Source organism: Lichenostomus cassidix, chromosome 8 (assembly GCF_008360975.1).
Source record: "Lichenostomus cassidix isolate B80296 chromosome 8, HeHo_3.0, whole genome shotgun sequence".
NCBI lineage: Eukaryota > Metazoa > Chordata > Aves > Passeriformes > Meliphagidae > Lichenostomus > Lichenostomus cassidix.
The window spans coordinates 5,719,925-5,740,067 of NC_139489.1; the positions used below are offsets into that span (position 1 = coordinate 5,719,925).

General features: G+C 36.7%; 1 protein-coding gene across 6 annotated transcripts in view; it reads left to right on the forward strand.

The window, feature by feature from the left end:
- Positions 1-17,629, forward strand: part of EPS15 (epidermal growth factor receptor pathway substrate 15) — a 67,896-nt gene extending 50,267 nt beyond the window's left edge. For 3 of the 6 annotated variants that reach the window (XM_085067606.1, XM_085067607.1, XM_085067608.1), the window contains 12 exons: positions 1,209-1,370; positions 1,981-2,178; positions 4,009-4,206; positions 4,767-4,841; positions 5,180-5,270; positions 6,540-6,575; positions 7,418-7,554; positions 9,017-9,086; positions 10,267-10,343; positions 10,846-11,008; positions 13,711-13,889; positions 15,728-17,629. In XM_085067606.1, the coding sequence (XP_084923732.1) occupies positions 1,209-1,370; positions 1,981-2,178; positions 4,009-4,206; positions 4,767-4,841; positions 5,180-5,270; positions 6,540-6,575; positions 7,418-7,554; positions 9,017-9,086; positions 10,267-10,343; positions 10,846-11,008; positions 13,711-13,889; positions 15,728-15,874 (1,533 nt within the window). In that variant the 3' untranslated portion in view covers positions 15,875-17,629. Of the gene's footprint in view, positions 1-1,208; positions 1,371-1,980; positions 2,179-4,008; positions 4,207-4,766; positions 4,842-5,179; positions 5,271-6,539; positions 6,576-7,417; positions 7,555-9,016; positions 9,087-10,266; positions 10,344-10,845; positions 11,009-13,710; positions 13,890-14,443; positions 14,481-15,727 lie in introns of all 6 variants that reach the window. The other 3 variants (XM_085067610.1, XM_085067609.1, XM_085067611.1) reach the window with 3 other exon arrangements.
- Positions 17,630-20,143: the final 2,514 nt, after the last annotated feature.

The window sequence follows — 20,143 nt, forward strand, 5'->3', positions numbered from 1 at the left end:
TACTCTTTACTGAAATTCAAATTTTATTTGGGGGAGTTTTGTGAGGGGCTTTTTGTGGTTTGGGTTTTTGTTTTGGTTTGGTTTTGGGGTTGATTTTTTTAACATAAAAGCATCAATAATGTATCTTTGGGTAGTCTTCCGGTTGTCTTGAGGTTACCTAATTCCCCAGCATCTGACTGCTGCACCATATGCCTTTCTATTTCTATCTGGCTTTTTGTCCTCATTACGTGGATGTGTTAGCACATAGCACATGGATTAACTGTCTCCCTCTCCAAAAAGAACCCAAACAAAACACCCCTAGAAGAGGAGACCAGGATTGTAGCTTAGAGCAGCACACAAATGTGGGATCTAAGCAGAATTTCACGTCTGCTTGTTTTCTTAGCCTCCTTAATTTTTTTTAATCTGTGTTAATTTTTTACTGTGTTGATGATTCTTCCTTCAATTGCCATATTTTCTCAAGAAAGGCTGCAATCTTCTCTTTTCATGTTTTTCAGTGTTTTCTCTGCAGCTTGTTGAAGTGTAACCATTCCTGTTGCTCAGAAATGAACTAATTATTTTATGATGTTTCTTAATACACTTAGAACACAAGATGCGTACTTGCTGCTGTTTCATAAATCAAAAGATTCCATATTGTTGTGTATGATATGTGCATTTCTTACTCATACTGGTACCCAGAAAATAAGTTTTTGCCTCTGAGGTCTCCCTGAAGCCTTCACTTCTCCAGAGTGAACAACCCCAGGTTTCTCAGCCTGTCTTGATGGCAAAGGTGCTCCAGCTCTCTGACCATCTTCATGGACTTTTCTGGACTTGCTCCCACAGTTTGTATGTTCTTAATAAGAAACTCATAAAACACAATGCTAAAACATAGGACAGAGACAGTGTAGCAGCCTGAATAAAGACAACATCAAAATTCAAAATGAAAGCCTGACCTCTCTGTGAGGAAAACAGTTAATCTGTGTGTTGGTGCATGAGCTCAATACTTCAGTGAGATTTGTGTTACTGAGGAAAAGCAAATGCAAACAACCTGATTATTTTTATGTCATTGAATTAGAATCTGAGAATATTTGCTTGTCTGGTATCCATGCTGGCTTCTGGAAGATAATTTGTTGATACTTTGAAATCTGGGTTAGCACTGCAGTTCGTGCTGCAGAATTCAGTGGTTGGGGGGAGAGAGGGAACAAATGTAAAGCTGATGTGTTTTATTTCAGGATCTCCAGGATGAAGTAAAGCGGGAGAGCAGTAATCTGCAAAAGCTGCAAGCTCAGAAACAGGAAGCACAGGAAACCCTTAATGATCTTGATGAGCAGAAGGCCAAGTTGGAAGAACAACTTAATGACATCAGGCAGAAGTGTGCAGAGGAGGCCCATTTGGTAAGGTCTGATGGCCAAGGCCCTTGGAAGAGTAAATAACTTGTTTTGAAGAGCTCAGCCTTGCAGAGTTACAGTTGTTGGGGCAGGAGAAAAAGCTTTAATGAATAAATAGCTTGAGTGTCAAGGTTTTGTGACCAACAGAGCATGGGAAACACATCACTCACTTCAGTGTTCCTAATTTAGTATCAGCATGTCAACAAACATATTCAGATGTACTTGTGCACAAATAAGGTTTAGAGCAAACAGTTAGCAGAATTATAATACAATATAAATGTAGTTACAAGCACTAATTACAGGGACTGATTTCATAGTGGTTAAAAAAAATGTAATTTTTTTCTAATACAAAGCTATTGTATTTCTTTAAAGTCTGAAATTATCTTTTCAGTATTAGAAATATCTGTGTTGGTCAGAAGAACAGCTAAAATACTCTGTTCTAATTGAGACCAGTAGATAATTAACTGTTCATTCGGGTATGATCTATAATCTCTGCAATGGCTATGAGATTTTTACTTTTTCCAGCCATAATTAGTAGTATTTGGATGTGCTGTTTGGGGTTTTGGGTGCAGGTTTTTGTTGCTTTTTTTTACTTGAAATATTGTTCATGCTTTAGATTGCCATGCTAAAGGCTGAAATAACAAGCCAGGAATCAAAGATTTCAGCGTATGAAGATGAACTGACCAAAGCCCAAGAGGAGCTGAGTCGCCTGCAGCAAGAAACTGCAGAGCTTGAGCATTGCATAGAGTCTGGGAAGGCACAGCTGGGACCTCTTCAGCAACATCTGCAGGAGTCACAACAGGAAATTAATTCAGTAAGGCAGTGTGAAAGACCCACCCCCCAGAAAATATTTTGAGCTGTAGTGTGGTTTGTCTTAAGGGGAAGGCGTTGTTTCTTTTTTTCTTCACTGTTTCCTCGTGTCTTGAGTTACTCACACATGTGTTCTGTGCTAGTAGTTGTTAGGATTTTTAAAGGCTGACTTAAGTCACTCAAGATTCTTCTTGGTCTTTCTCCAAGTTTATTAATAAAAGGCATTAATTTATTATACTGCATGAATAATTTGTCATAATGTAATGAATGAAAAATAGATATTGCAGACTTAAATTCTCTGTGTCCAGTGGTTATTCAAGTTTTCATCCTTAGCCATGGCCTGGGGCATGCTCTCACTATTCTTAAATTGATGTTAAGTTGGTATAAAATTACTGATAACATTTACTTAGTGCATTGTTGGAGGGGGAAGGTAAGGTGGATGTTAGAAGAAATTGGGTTGAGATTAGACACTGAGAAGCAGAGAGCCCTGTGCTTTGAAGTAGTTCCTGTTCCACAGAACATTTGCAGTTTCTCTATTTAATCAGTGATGCATGAGCTTGCACACCCTTTCCTCATAGTTCTCCTTCCCTGTTGCCAGCTGGGTTCTGTATTAGCCACTCACACTGATACCAAGTTGAAAACAAGAGGCAAAGCCTACCTTTGAACTCTAGAAATGGCTGACTTTTTGGGTCAGTCGTTTCACACAATTCACATCTGTAAACTTGCTAACTCATCTTACAACATTCACAGTTTTTAAAGATGGCTTTTAGTTTTAGAAACTGAGAAGTGAACAAACGGATTTTTTTCATCCTTTCATCACAGGTAGAGAGAAGGTTATACTGTTTCAGTGGTTTTATGTTGGCAAGAGGTGCTTGCCATGAACAGGTTTGAGACTGATTAGTAGTTATGCTTGACTGTACTACAGACTTTTTTTTTTAATAGGTTTTATAACAGTACTCCTGATTTTATTGCTCTTGACTCAGTAATAAGGAACAGTAGGTGCATTGGTGCTTTAGGCAAGATTATCTAATGGCTGGTCTGAGGTCAGTTAATTTGAAAGACACCTGATGGTGTTTTTGCTGACACCCCAGAAAATCTGTTAGGTGACTGACCTAGCAGAGTTCAGTGGGATTTAGGCACCCAGATACCTGAACTAAGTTTATTCTTTTACATAACCTACCAAATCCAGTAATTCCTTCAAAACTAGCAGGTTGGTTGTAAATGTTTGCTGTAAGGCACTGCATTGAAGATATTGCTGAAATAATAACATGTGGATGTAAGTGTCTCCTTAGGAAGATATACTTAGCTTTTGTAGACTTCAAAAGTCATGTGGGAGATGATAAGGAATTTGTGATGTACCTTCTTGGAAGATGAGAATTCTGGTAAAGCAGCCTTTTCAATTTCGAGTTTAAGGAAATTGCAAATACATAATCTAGGAAAAAACCCAAACCACACACATACACAAAAAAAAACCCCAACCCAAAACAAAAGTAAAAACAAAAAACCCCAACCAAAACTCCCTAGCAAAATTAAACAAACAAAAAACCCCTGAAACCTTTGCAACTTTTCTTAGGAGTTTGAGTAGCAGCAAAGCAGCAATCTTCTTCCTGGTGAAAGATGTGTCCTCCAATCACCCTGCACTTCTGCTAAATAAGATTTCTGCTTACCTTTCACATTTCACCCTTTGATTGACAGAATTGGTTTTTATTATATTTGCTTTTGAAAATAACATTTTCTGACACATATCACCCACCTTATATTTAAGAGGAGGTGGTCATTTTCTGGCTTCCATGTGCTGCCATACTGATGCAAATACATTTATTTCTGTTTACAGGTGCAAACAAAGCTTCTTGAGCTGAAAGAACTGGAAAATAACCAATTTAGTTGGCACTCTCAGCCCCATAGTACACTTGTTAATGGAACTGTGGATCATTCTAGTCTTAGCAACAGCAGCAGTGAAACTGCAAACCTTAATGAGAATGCTGAGAGGGAAAGTGTAGCAGAAGAGGAACAAACAAACAGTGTGTCTCCAGTGAGTAGTGTTTTGCCTGCTTGATCACGATGCATTGCAGCTGTGAAGTTGGAATAAGTTAAGAATGTACCAAGATGGATTATGTTTTTAAACACTTGCACAACTGAAATTTCAGGGTGTTTTTCTGAGAGACTGTGTTTGCACATATCTGAAAGTTCATAAGCATAAAAGGAGGTAATTTTAGTTTGTCTGGAAAGTGGCAATACCATATTTTCTGTATTTATTTCCAAAGCAAAATATCATAAATTGAATAGCAGAATTAACATTAAAGGAGAGCAGCTGTCTCCATTTGGTGCAATGAGAGTGGAATAAGGAAAAGTACAGAAAATCTAAAATTGTCTTGCTTTAAATGTTCCTCCTTATGTCTCAGTAGATCCATGATTGATTTATTTTTTTAAAACTTCCACAGGGTTTATGGATCACCAAAGTATGTGCTATAATAAGTATGAATCTCTTGAAGTATGCTTTAGTATATCCTGTGATTCTTTTTAAAACTTCAGATTTTATTGTGCAGTCTTGTATTTACTTATTTATGGTGAATTGCTTTTATCCTTGTACAGATAAGGAATAGTCCTGAAACAGCACTCACTGTTGTAGAAGAGAAAGAGACCCCAGCTGCAACTGTTACCAAAAAAGTGAGTTCCTTCAGGTTTGGGGAAGAAAAAAATAAGTTAAAATAAAATCCTGGTTAAACTGTTTCAGGCTTGCATGATGGTCATAAAGCAATAGAGAAATAATTGTCACTTCTCACTGGTTTTATATAGTGTGATGTCTTGAAAACATTTCATCTCATGTAGCAGGCAGGTTGTTGAGAAGTATTTTGGATCTCCATTGATGAATTATATAGAATTCCAGCTGTCTCTTTGCTTTAAGCTTTAAGAAACCACTAAATGGTAACAGGAGATGACATAAGTGTTTTCCATCCTGCAAGTCTTAAAAATTTAATATGTTTCTCTCGGTCTGCATTGCCCAGGAAGATCCATTCGATGCTGAATCTCATCCGCTGCCTGATCTAGTTTCTGAAGCCAGCTTAGAGTTCTTCCAGTCTGACCCTTTTGTTGGCAGTAAGTAAACATTTCTCTCTTAAGTGCAGATTTGCAGGAACAGATCTTATGTGAACACATCAGACTAATCTTCACCTTGAAACTGCTCTTTGTAGAATAAATCTGAAGATGTGTGAGTGACAGGAGCATGGAGGCAATAGCATTACAAAAATAGAAGTGATGGAAATGAGAGTTCTGGGGTTTCTCCTTCCTCGATCTGGAGTTCCTAATGAGCTGTGAAAATTGCTCCTTTTCCTCACTGCTCTTCCTGAGGAATTCTCTTACCCCAGCCCCTCCCTGCCCCTGCCCTGGTGGCATTTTGGCTGTAAAGGTGTGGGCATACTTGTGATACACGTGGTGTCACTAATCTAATTTACAGCCCCAATCCACAGAGGGTCAGCAGAGGGTTTCCTGGGCTGTGCTGTGGGGAGGGTGTGGGTGGTTCACAATGAATGGCTGTGGCCTACTTCTGGTGAGTTTGGCTCTCAGAACAAGGGAATGTGGAGCTGCACCATCTGTTCGTCTTGTGGAAGTGCTCGGCTTTATTTTAAGAACTTGCCATTGACGAATGATGTTGCTCTGCTTTTAGTTTTTATGGAAGAAATGATCTGCCTGTATGGAGCCAGTTGGAGAAGGGGAGTTAATTTGAATTAACTGCTGAAGCAGATGTTTTCAGCCCCATTAATATGATTTTACACGCTTTCAGATCAACGTGGTCTGATCAATTTAGCTTGTATTACTTTGAAAGGAAAATAAGCTAAATTTGTTTCAGATCACTTAGCTTCTGAAAGAATGTCAGTGCAGATTTAATATTTTTAATGAATAAATTAAACTAATTTAAAGCAGCTTGAAAGTTTCTGTGTAGATGCTGCTTGATTTTTATTTATGTTGAAGTGGTCTTGCAGCACATGACAAGCCTTTTCTTTCAGAAGAGAAAGGTATGTCTGTTTAGAACCAAACTTTTGGGCTCTGAGCACTCATTGTGTTCAGAGGTAGATACCTACAGCTAAGAGACAGGATATTTATCTCTCAGATGTACATGAGAAAGTAGAAATGAGTTGGGGTCATGCATCCAGTAATGAAGTGAACACTTCAAAGCTACCATCCACAGTGTCTGTGACAATTAAACAAAACTGGGAGTCATCTCAGTGGTTGGCCTGGATCATTGCACTGGTAAAATACTGCACAGTGTGGGTGTTTGTGGACAATAGCCAATGGAAATGCAACTTGGAGATGGCTGCTTTGTAACATGCTGCTTAATTAATATTTTTTTTTTTTTATTTTAAACAGATGATCCCTTCAAAGATGACCCTTTTGGAAAAATTGGTAAGTAACTTTATAACTTGCAGTGTGTTTATTTTTCTAAATGGTTCTTGCTAATGTGTGGGGAGAAGTGTCACCACTTTCAGGGGAGAAGAGTAGGTAGAAATGCCACAAAAAGCCATGACAGGGTATGTATGCCATTAGCACCTGGCCATTTGTGCTAAAACTTTTCAGAGAAGTCCATTGCCAGTGAATTTTGCTTTTGATAGAAGTTCCTTAGCTGGGATTTAAGTATGTGAAGGTGGTGAACAGAAGGCCCCAAGCTCTTGGTGCCTGTTTTATATGCAAAGTAGTAGGACTGCACTCTTTTAAAGGCTCTTAACTTACCAGTTTCTTTTAGAATCAAGTATTGAAAAGGTAGGAAGTCTCTGTTTAGACTGACTGTATAACCAATGTCATTGCATTCTTTACTTGGTCCTGAATGGAGCTACTGGTGGCAAAAAACCCAAATAACCAGTAGGAAAGCAATAGTAAAAAAATGTTGAGCACCAAGTGCCAAATAAGAAACATGGGCTGGGTTTGGGGAATGCAAGAGAGGAGGGCAGGAGAGTTCTTAGAAACATTAGGTTCTGCAAAATGCTTCATTTTAGGTGACTTGGTTAAAGAACCTATATGCTGAGATGATTCTGGAACTACTGTTTTCATGATGTGCAGAAAATGTTGGCTTCTCTGATGATCTGAGTCACAGAATACAAATTATTCACAGGCAAATTTCATTCTTCAGAGGTCGTTGGTCTTAAGTGTGTCACTTTGTAGCAGAATGAAGAAATTGATTTATTGTTTAGTTTTTAGGGTATCAGCTAAGTAAAGCAAGCAGAAATGTTAAAGAGGTGTTTACTTTTTAGATCCCTTTGGTGGTGATCCCTTCAAAGGCTCAGACCCTTTTGCAGCTGACTCTTTCTTCAAACAATCCTCCACCGACCCTTTTGTGACTGCTGGCACTGATCCATTTAGCACTGCAGACAACAGTAGTAATACCACAGTAAGTTTGGTGTCACACCTTTTACTGCTTTGTATATGGGATTTGGACAAAATAACCTGTTTTGTGCATTTAGACGTGCTTTAAAAATTGATATTCAGAGATCATTTAAAGGTTACCTTTGATTGCCTGGCTCTGTCTTGTCTTTTTTGTGTCCTATTTTCTAGAAGTAGTCACAGATGAAATGGAGGTAAAAATAAAAATATTTTAGAAGTATTTCATTGTGGATCCTCATTGCTCCACAGCTAAGAGCATTTGACAGTAATGACTTAAGCTCTGTCATTTAACAATAATGACTTAAGCTTTTTTGTTGGAGAGCTCTCCAACAACTCTATTAGTTGGTGGAACTTAACAAATGGAAAGAAACTCAAGATCAGTCTCCTCAAGTTGTGTTGAGACTTGATTTTTGCCTCCACGTGCTATAGGATCAAGAAGTATGTGCTGCATTGTATCTGAAATCTGATGTGCTGTGTGGGTTTCCCCTCAGAAAAGTCAAATTGTTCTATAGGTATATGTTTGGGTTTTGTGTTATTTTGGTTTTTTTTTTTTAATAAGAATCACCAAAGCTCTCTCATAATGTTGAGATTCCTGCTGAATTTACCTCTTTCAGGTATAATTCAATGTAACTTTTAGCTCACATTTTAAATGAGCAGTTATTGAATAGTCTTGAGCCTTTAGTAAGGTAGAGTTGGACATAAAGCCCTCTGATGTAGACTAGAACTTGTTGAATATGTAATATTTAAAGCTGATAGACAAACAATTTAAGCAGCTGAAATTCTTCATATCATTGTTTGTCTCCATTCTTTTGCCATCTCCTTTCCCTTTCTGTTTCTGTTCATGCCTCGCTTCCAGCTCTGTGTGTGCATAAAATATGCATTGGCATATATAAATCTCAAAGATACATGTGGATTAAGAAGCAAGTTAAGTGGCTGTAGAGTGTGCCTGAGGTGCACCCAGAGCAGCCAAGAGTGAGAAATCACTGCACCTGACTGGTGGTTGTTTGGTGTGTTGTGGTTGTTTTGGTTGTTTTGGTTTTTTGTTTTGTTTTTTGTTTGTGTTTTGTTTTTTGGTTTGTGGTGGGGGGTGGGTGGTGGTGTGGGTGGTGGTTTTGGTTGTGTTGGTGGTTTGTTTTTGTTTTTTGGAGTGTTGAAATCTTTTATCTTTAAGATGGCTCTGATTATAGAAATCTGAGACCAAAATGAATAGTAGATATTCTTGACTGTTGGTGTTAGCTGTTACCAAGTATGTTGAACATATTGTACCTTTTTTCCATCCTTTCAAAATATGAATCAAAACAGAGAGGAGTTTCTATTAGCAGACTTGTTTACTGATGCTGATAAAAGCTATATCCAGAATGTGTTATCTTAAAACTGCTAAACTAAAATAAATCATGACTGTATTCTTAGATTGAAGAATCTTTTAAGCTGAAAAACAAATTTCCCTCCAAAGGAATTTTTTATTTTAGACAGAGATATCAAAGAAGAATGACCCTTTTGCTCCTGGTGGAACCACTGTTACTACATCAAATGATCTAGGTAAAAGTAGATTGTACATATCAAGCTTCTGGGGGTTTATTTTTATTTGCTTTTACTTGTTTTTGTTTCTAGTCTTTTAACTGAATTTGCAACAGAGCATTTTAGGGATTTCCCATGTTTTCTGGATTTTCCTATAAAGTGTGACATAAGGTGCCTGTTTTCAGGGGGAATTTTATAAACCAAAACTGACTCTTTATCTGTAGTGTGTGTCACTAAAGCCTGATTCCACAAAAACTGTTCCACTGCTTTACCTAAAACTGGGACAGTATTCTGATCTAAGTGTTTGGACTATTTGGATGGTTTACTATTTGGTTACTTTCTAAGTAGCACCAGGATAGCTCTGCACTACAAGAGTAGATGTGGAATAGAGTAACTATTCATTGAGATTTTTTACTGCTAAAATCTGCTCTGTTTTACTGTCACCCCCTCTTACTTGAGGGCTAAAGTTATTTAGGGAAGGCTCTTAATTCCTACTTTCCCAAGCTACACTGACAAGTGATAATCAAAAACATGAATGTATGTGTGATTTTTTTTGTTGTAAACCTGTTCGGTTTAATTGTAGGGAGTAAGTGTGTTTTTCTAGAGATGCAGAAGGGGGTATGGCACTTCTTGCTCTACAGTAGAGAAGCAGTTTTCACACATTTTGAGGCACATGAGAATGAAAGGGTTCTGTTTAATTAGCCTGGGATGATATGTAGTTCAGATATTTGATTCCACAAGTGGATCTGCAGTCAGAAAACAGCTCTGGTTCATATTCTCATATATATATATATATATATATATGCATATATATGTCTATATATGTATATTTGTGGTTGTATGCACACAAAAAAATACCTGTGTGTGTATACATACATGTATCTCAGTAGAACATTTCCAACAGTATGGTTATCTTTCAGTGGAATTTAACTTTTTTTAATGTAGGAAAACATAATACCATTATTTCTTTTGAATTACTTCCTGTTCAGGAGATTTATTATTCTCAATGGGAAGCTGACACTTGGTGTTTTGGAAAAAGGTGTGAATAACTTGAAGTGCTCACCTCATAAAGTACTTCACTTGAATTAGTTTATGTTGCAAAATATGTAATAGTTGCTCTTTGGTAGTGGGATTTCTTTTTTTCAGTCTGTCATATTTAGCTTTTAATCTCAATTTGTTTCCTTGATTTGTGTGTATTTAGCTAGAGACCCCTTTGCCTCCCTGTTTGGAAGTGACTCCTTTGAAGGTGGCTTTGCTGACTTCAGCACGCTGTCAAAGGTAATAAGAAGCTGCTGCTACTCACAGAAAATGCATGAAACTGCAGTGACAGGACAGAGCTTACTCAGTTTCATTACAGTTTTGCCACTACTAAACATTTATAATGGCTGACGTGCTTGAAAAAGAGGTCTTGAGAGCAAATTGTCCTGCAGTTCTGTGAAGAATGCAATGTAATCTTTTCAGCTTTATAAGTATTTTGTTTCTCTTTCCAGTGATACTATAATTTGTTTATTTATTTTTAAATATGCTGAGTTTAGCAGCAAAAGTATTACTTTTGCATGTTTAAATGCTTTCCACTTTATAGTGCTGTACACAGTTAACCATTCCTGATTTTTCTTTCTGTTCAATCTTCTGGAGTATGTGTATATGTGGAAAATCAAACAAAACTCTTTTCTTTAGTCTTAGTCCAGACTTTCAGGTCTGATTTAATACTGTATTATTGAAGAGAATGCAAAGTACCACTGCACTGAAAAAGTGTATGTTGCTGTTTTCTTTGTTGAAGGCCAACAATGAGGATCCCTTTAGCTCTTCCACGTCAGGCTCTGTCAGCAGTGTCACCATAACTAAAAACTTATTTGAGGAACCACCAGCTAAAAATGAGGATGTTCCTCCTGCACTGCCTCCTAAGACAGGAACTCCCACCAGGCCCTGTCCACCACCACCTGGTAAGAGCTGAGATTTGGTAACAATCAGCTGCTTCAATTGGGACAGAGGGACATTATTTATGAGGGGAGGGTGAAGGGTCTGAGTTTAAAATAAATGAGCAAGATGTGAAACAGGTCTATTTCTGATCTGTTGGTCTTGTCCTCAGATTTAAGTTCTGCATGGTGTTTGGGATCACAGTTTGTTTGAAGAGACAAAGGATTTAGAAAAAAGACTTGCTATAAGTGTGTGCAAGAGCAGAACTGTGTATGAAATGGTTACTAATGTGATACACTGTGAATCTTGAATTAAATTATGCTTAAAGTGAATTTAGTGCATTTTATCCATTGCAAAACCTCTGGGTTTAATGGAAAATAATTAAATAGGGTTAAATAACTGGCTCAGGTTTTCAGATGAACTCTTTCCAGGTGGCCTTGCCAGAGGTTTGTAGCAGTAGCAGCAATAAACCCAAGTTCCCTGGTCTGTTTTCTCCTCAGTGATAGAGGAGTGCTCTGGGATGCTCCATGGCACAAACCACTCTGCTTTCCAGAAAAGGCAATGGTTATCATGGATAACAACACCTTCTTGTAGTTGCAGCATGCCCAAGTTACAACAGACTCCTCACAGTTTTTTTTTTTGCAAAGACAGGAAAATATATTTCTAGTATTCCTTTAAAAATTTCTGTCATCTGTTTCATTGTCTTTATGAACTCTACTGTGTCATTTTTTTTCGCTGTTACACTACATGGATGAGTCTTTAGGTGTTTTGAACAACTGTGGCATGAAACTTAGATATGTATTCATCTTTTCCTCAAAAGGGGAACACAGTAGATAGAGGAGTGCTCATACTGAAGTTTAAACTCAGCTGGTTAGTTTCTAATCTTGGTGTGAGATCTGGCTCATGCTTATGCCTTGCAAGTAATCATTTACATTGTAAATAGCATTAAAACAGCTGACATGGCAAGTGATGATAATTTGAGTGTTTGATGTTGGTCCTTATTTCAACATAAAAAGGATTTCTGGCTTGATTGTATGGGAGTGACTGAGACATGGTGCACTTTTGGAATACAAGCTTCTGGGGTGAAGCAGCAGCATCCTTAGCAAGAGATGACTAGAAAAAAATAGGCTGTTTTGATATACACAATTAAAAATGTGGTTATCTGGATAACCATTCCCAATTAGTTCTTTTCTTCATGGAAACGAAAAATGGAGGTACTTAAATGTAGTTATTTTTAATGACTCCCTTGGTTTGATGCAAAACAGTTAAATGTTTTTCCAAAGAAATACCCAAAAATCTCTTTTTTAATTCTTCTGTCTCCTGGAAAGTGTGTAGAAGGGCTGTTGCCTCTGAATTCTGTTGGCTTTCTAAATACCGATAAATACTCCCATTTCTTGATTTTGGAGAAGATTTGGTGATTGTGTATTTTATATTCTTACAATTATTAACCTTCCCAGGCAGAAATAAAATTCCCTGGGTGTCATTTGGAGCTGCTTCTCCCACATTTTTCAAGAAATAGGCAGGCCTTGTTTGCAAGTAACAGACTTGTAGAATCACAGAATGGTTTGGGTTAGAAGGGACCTTAAAGACGATTCAGTTCCAACCTCCTGCCATGGACAGGGACACCTTCCATTAGACCAGGTTGCACCAAGTCCCATCCAGCCTGGCCTTGAACACTTCCAGAGGTGGGACAGCCACAATACCATCAGCAGTGATACATAGATAGGACATCATCAGCAAAAGAGATGGCAGGGTTATCAGGGAATTGTCTAAGTAAATCATATGTTCCCAAGGGGATGTTCTTTAAATCTCTAAATCATTGCCAAATGAGAATCTCTTTTGCTTTAAGAAATAGATTTTAGACTAATTTTCAATAGTGATATGTGAAATAGTAAGCAGTTTTCTTCAATTCTGTAGTTTTAATCTGAAATGGAAACAGAAGCAAATTTTAAAATACAACCACTGTGTGGAATCACTTGCAGAATGCGATAGTAGCATTCCCGCAACTGCACTGAAAAATCTTGTGTAAACAGTAATATACAGAGGGAATGGTGGAATGAAATTCAGCTCAATTATTCTTGGCAGTATTTGGGTTAATGTCCTCAAAGGTGTTAAAAGTTGACTGGGGTTAAGCTGAAAAAAACCCAACAAGATAAGTGGGAGTTTGTCCCTGATTCTGTTTATTTGCAGCTGCTTAGGCAAGAATTAACAAAACAGTGCAGCCTGTGCTTGCCTGTTATCATACTCCTTGTTCTAAATGACAGAAATTCCTGGTCTTAGCATAGTGAGAGGACATGGTGTTTTGAAAATTTACAGAGGTAATGTATTTCTGATCTCTGAATAAAATTGTGTAAACTTGATCCAAACAAATAGTAAAAGAGCCTTGCTGGAATGATCAGAGACAGCTGATAACCACAAAACAATACTGTGCTGATAGAACAGGTGCTCAAAACTGTTAGAAATTCTCTTTCCAAAATAGTTAATTTATACATAACTGTGTTCCTGAATCATTAACATACATATGTTCCTTTTTACCTGATTACCCTTTCAGAAACTGTGGGCTGTACCCTCATTTTTTAAATTGGCAACCCTTCCTCTGAAACTACAGCCCTACTAGTTTGTGGGAAGAGGTTGCATTCAAAGCAGCTTTTGAATGGGGTTTTTTTACTACTTTTGGCATGTTATTACCTGCTATCCTAAATTCATTTTAAATTCATTTTAATCTAAGGGAAAAGACCTATCAATCAAATAGACTCTTCAGATTCCTTTAAACCGAGAGATCCATTTCAGCCTTTCCCCACCCCAGACATTCCCAAAGAACAAGAAGCAGATCTATTCTGTGATCCATTTGCTCCCACCAGCATCAGTAAAGAGGCTGACCCCAACAATTTTGCAAACTTCAGTACTGTGAGTAAACACTTTTTACATTTGTTTCAGTATAATGGCAGCTTTGAAATGTTCACATTAATTTAAATTATTAAAATATATCCCATGTACGAAAGGGATATTGCTTCCAGTTAAAACAGTGATTACATTTAGTTGACAGCTGAAGCTGTCCTAAAAATAATGCAAAATAGTGTAGTTAATGTTTAAATTGCATTGGTTTTATGCTTTTTTTCATGGAGGCCTCCTAACTTTTAGAAAACAGAATTTCAAAAATGCCTTTGTTCTAGGAATTATCCATTTTATCAATGTGTGCAGCAAATTTAAACTATAGATCTATAACAAGCACACTGTTAACCATCCAATTAAAAATAAACCAAACTACAATTTTAATTTAGCTGTCACTGGACTGTTTGGTCATATATTTAATGTACTGAAATATTGATAAACAGCCTCATAACAGTGTATGTTAATGAAATATAATTTGATGGGTTTTGAATGGTTAGTAAATTCCAGACTTATGCACAATGAAGTAAAAAATAGTAAGTGTCTCTTTATAACCAGAATTCATTTCATAGAAGTCGTGGTGTCCAAGCAGTAGAAGCAAATCTAAAGGTTTGTGCATGCCTACATATTATTTTTTATTTTTGAGCTTTTGCAAGTAGAAGTTTTGAAAGGCATCATCTCACTTTCCAGCCTGATACCTGTTAAATGCAATTTGCATTTACAGTATCTTGACCATACTGCTCTTTTTCTGTTCAGGCCTAATAAGCTACGTGCTTGATTGGAGTAAACTAAGGATTGTCAGGCTCTCAAAGTAGACTTGCACTGGTTGGTGTGTCTTGTAGCATGATAACTTCTGAAATGTGGTTATCCATCTGTATTAGTAGTTAGGGGGACTGAGAAGCAAGTTTGGAGGAGAAAGCGAAAATGTTCATCATCTTTGTGGAGGAAAAAGTGTTCTTTTCCAGCTGCAATTACTGAAAATACTGAGTGCTCTTTGGAGAAGACTCAGGTGTTTCTGCATTTATTTTGCAGAGAAGCAGCTCAAAGCAGAGACCTGGAGTCTCTAACCTCTTACCCGTTCAGTTAATACTGGGACATTCATGAAGACAGGGGCTTCACCTACCTCTTAATTTTTCTGCATGTTTGCTAGAAACTTTAGCTTAATCTTTTGTATTTCATTTAAGATAATACTCTTTAACTGTCTCTGATTTATAATCATTGTACCAGAGGTATTTAATTTGCAATCGGTTCTCATCAATATACATGGAAATAATTTGTTCTTTTCTTTTCCTTTCTCATATCATGCTGACCTTTCTCTGTATTGCTGCCACACTTACCTTATTATTTTGCTGCTTCTTGGTGGTATTTCTCATCTACACATTTAGAAACAGTCAGTCTACAGCTAAATTTTTGCAGTCATTGTCACCTGGAAAAGTCTTCCCTAATGACAGCAGGGTAAATCAGGATGGCCTACAGTGTGAATAGGAGTGTCTTTTGCAAAATGTTCTCCTGATTTATTCAAGGTTTTTCTTGTATAGATTGTTTTTTATCCAAAGTAAAACTGTGTTTGAATTATAGCACTTTCTGCTCAGTAACATTTTTGAAACTTAATACTGAAATTTGAAACATGGCATATTTCATTAAAATCCATCAGTTGGATGGCTTCAGTGCACTTCTTAGTAGTTAAACCTTAGACTGAGCCAATCTTAGTCTATTACAACTATAAAACAAGTAACATTTGAGGATAAAATATGTGCAATTATTGAAAAACTAATTGTCCCTTAAACTGAGCATTTGGACGGTAATAATTATCACTGTATTATTAATCTGGTTTATTTTGTCTTTTAAACATGCAGTATTCTACTGAGGAAGACATGATTGAATGGGCTAAGAGGGAAAGTGAGAGAGAAGAAAAAGAAAGATTGGCAAGACTAAAACAGCAAGAGCAAGAAGACTTGGAACTGGCTATTGCACTCAGTAAATCTGAAATATCAGAAGCATGAAGTTTAGAATAAGAATTTATCATATGTAAACTGTTTTGTCCCTTTTCCTGAGTACCTAACCTATTTAAATGTTAATCAGAAAATGCATATATACAAGAAACTATGAAAGGTTTTAAATTTCTGAAAGTGATGTGAATGTTTCTGCTAAATTCAATCCTTTGAGTTATTGTTTGAATAACTGTTAAGTTTAGCATTCAGTTTCTCTCGAGTTTTCAGGAGAACAAAGTACTTTTCCCAGCTGAAAGCAAATCAGTTTAAAATGCAGATAGAGAGATTGGGGTTTTACTGTAATCTATCAGCAGTTGGTAATTGAGCATAAAGTGAACACAGCAATTATTCTGTCATGGCTGACTGTCTCCCATCAAGCAGTTAGTCACTGAAAACCTTTTTATCCTTCTGAAGAGGTTTTAGTAATGCCAGAGTTGTGGAGTGCTTTATTTTATGTGTATACGTATAGATTTTTTTTCTCCTCATTGAAGATTTTATGTTGGATTTAACATAATCTTCATGGAGTCTCCATCAGAAAGAATGTGTCTTTCTGAAACCTTTATTGCTTTTCTTGCATGGTCATATGTTTTAAGACAGACCTGTTATTTCATTTTATAAAGCAATTAAGCTGAAGATTCATGTGCATTTGCTGTTGGCTAAAGTGACTGTCAAGTCATGAGACCCCACTGCTATTTGAGCCACTTTTGCCTGTGAAATATGCAGCTGAACTGGCAAGTTAAGAAGTTCCATTTGAAATAGGATTGAGAATAGAAAGAAAAAACAGGTAGTCTGATTTCTATTTTTTTTAACCACAGTTGTTTTCTGTATATGTAATTTATTGAATGCCAACTGATAGTTGCACCTTAAACTGAATGATTTCTGAATGGTTACTGAGTCAGAGTAGGATTAATAGAATGTTAATGAAAATAACTTAATGAAAATAACTTATTGTTCATTTGAAAGAATTCTATTTGGAAAATCAGTTTCATTAAAATAATTCCAAAAAGAATAATCTTGTGCCCTGTATAAGAAAAATGATGGCAGCAGCAAAAACATGGAGAAGGGTTTTTTTCTTGCACTTTTAACCTGTGGTATTTCTTTTGAGGAAATTCAAGTGTTTCAACACACAGCACTGGGGCAAAGGGGGAGAACTCAGCCATGCTTCAGTATGTTTTTAAGCTCTTCCCATTACCTGTCAATGCTGCTGTTGCATGAATTTGAGGGTTTTCAATTTTTCAGGAAAAAATGAGTAACCTGACTGGGATGTTTTTTCTTTTGCACTGGGAGATGAGCATTTAAACACCTGCTCAAAAAAAGTAACTTAAAATTTTGCAAGTATTAAATAGTTATAACTTATCTTATACATCTTTGTAATGAGTGTACACTAATCTTGCAAATCATATGCTTAACTGGATTACATAGTTTCTTATCTTTTGTTAAAAATGTATACTCAGTGGACCAACACAATATTATATGTATATATTATATATATATCCCTGCTTTCCTTTATGGAATTTAAAGTTTTGAGTCATTTGATGTTACATTTCATGTTACTGACTCTGACTATAGGACTTTTACTCAGACTACCAAGAAACCACTGCTGTGAGCTAAATGGCATTACTTTATGAAGTTTTAACTGTTTGGGTTTTTTTTTTAAACAACTTGTTCAGGTGGGATTAGCCTCTATTTATAGACTTCCCTTTTGTTTAAAAATTCTAACAATAGCCTGTAATTATGAAGAAATAAAGTTTAAGTACATAAATGTGAGCTGTTTGCCTATTTTTTCAAGAGGGTGCTGTGAGATGTAAAGTATTGTGTGAATGTAATGCAGTATGAGGTGTTCTGATTGTAGTTTGGTTTCTGTGCCTTTGCCACCTGACACATCTGCCAGGGGTGATCTTCACAGAAATAGCATCCAGTGTCAGAACTGTGGTGCCTTGTGTTTCCCCAGTAACTTCTCACGAGTTTAAATTGGCTGTTTCAGAATCTGAATATTTAGCAAAATTATGACTTCAGTATTGGAGTGTTTTAGTCATGCTTTAGCCTGAATCTTCAAAATCATTGTGTGCATGGATGTGCAACCTCATGTTTTTGCTTTTGCAATACTGACAGAATGGTAATTTAGGTGACACAGAAGGTAAGATTGGGAAAGTAATGTACTTGTTTAAAATATTGTCAAGGAAAGTCCTGTGTTTTCATGACAGAGTTCTGTATCATGTCAGTGGATATTCCTGAATTTAATTCTGATGTTAACTAGAGTGAACATGAAGGTTGGCTTTTAGGTGCATCCATTTTTTCTTATAATAAGGAAGAAGACAGTAATTTTCCCAAATTAAAGATCTTTTTTGATGCAAGTTTGAAGTTTGCCCTTCTGATAGGTATAGTGGAGCTTTAGTTACCCATGTAGATGTTACTGAACTCTTGAATTCTCTGCAAAGTTGTGTTTGCAGGGACCTCTGAGGCTTAAATTAGGAAAGGCACAGAAGTAAAGAGGAAGGGAAGGAAGACAGCGTAATGTAATCCCAGAAAAGATGGGAAGGAACTTGTAATTTGTCAGCTGACAAGCCATCAGTCAGTGATATCCTGAAACAGAAGTAATTCTCACCCACGAGCTCTTTAAAGAAACATGAATAGCAAAACATACATAACACAAGCTGCATTCCCATTCCTTGCTCAGAATAGTTCAGAATTCCTGTTGTGCTAAAATGGAGACATCTGGAGCTGCCTGGACCTTACATTTTAACCAAAAACAAAAGAGCATTAGTTTTTTAGAGCAGGTGATCAGCTGATAGAGGGAGGTAAAGGCTGCATTGTTTTGATGTGTGCTCAAGAGGTCAGGATGTTGTTTCTAGTTATCTCTTGCTGATTTAATAAGTGAGTATGGACAAACCATTTAATGCAAACCCATTTCCTGTTCTCATAGTTATGTAATAACTGCTGTAATCTGGAAAGGCAACCTTGTGCAGAGCATAAGGAATTTTATCCCATTTTACTTGTGTGTATCCTATAGGTAGGAGAGATGCTATAAGGTGTTTTCTCTGTTGGTGTAAAGCAGCCAGTTGCACTCCAGGACTATACAAATAACTGGAAATAGATTAAAAATTTAACAGAAGTGCAGTTTTAAACTATATTTGAGGGTTTAGTTTGCTGGTAATACAGGGAGAAATTCTTACTTTTGACTTCAGAGCTCTGTTCCAGCAAGAGATCCTGCAACACTTCTGCAAATTGTCACTTGTCTCAGGTTTGCATCTGACAGACTCATCCTGATCTGCTCAGACTGATTTTCCTGTGTGGCTAGACTTATTGTTTATTCTCTTGAGACTATGTAGCATTGAAGTTTTTGCATTCAAAGCCAGAAGATCTTTGGGATTGTTTTCCATAGAATGCAGTCTCTCCTGAGATAGCTATGTGAACAGGTGGTGTCACTTGCACAGAAAAAAACCCCCCTAATTTTAAAAGACTCAGAGTGTCCTTGTAGAATTTGTTTTAATACTTACTGAAGATCTGTTAATACCTCCTTCTTTTTTTTTAAAAAAAGATCCTTCTTCTTGGGATCTTTGAGTTCCAAACAGGTCTGAGGATTTTGGAATACAAATTCATTTTGGGCCCACTTTCAGTAATAACTTTTACTGAATAAATAATTCAGTTGAGGTTCAAACCACTGAACATGAATCCTGAAAACTGCAAAGTACTTTTGTTAAATGTTAAACTCATTTATTTAAATTTTATAATTTTCCTTAATATGCTATCCAATTATATTAAAATATTTAACTTACTTTACTCTCAGATGTTAGAAGCACAACTGTCCTCAAACATACAATAATATGCTCAGGGGAGCAAATTTGTCCTTCTGTTTTAGCTTTTTTTGATTTTGTCTCTACGACATAGAATTTCTAAAAGTTGTAAAAAGCCATGTTCTGGGGATGGTATGTTCTGTGGTTGTGGGGTGGTGAAAAAATCCTGTTTTTTCTTTCTATTCTCAATCCTATTTCAAATGGTTAGTTACAGGTAACCTAATAAAAATGTCCTTTAGGTTAGCTGTAACTGGCTACTAAAAATGGTCTGTGCCTGAAATGCAGAACTACACAGGAAGCCTCGCGTCATTATGAGAACTGAGCTGGAATGTACAAGCCTCACAATCCAAAATATGAAACGTATATAAACGGGTATTTTATGCTGAAAAATGTGGGTTTGCATTTGTACCGAAACAGCTCTGGGAAGGTGCTTGTCACAACTCCTTACGCCATCCTTCACTGAGCTCAAATGTTTGATTTAGCGAAG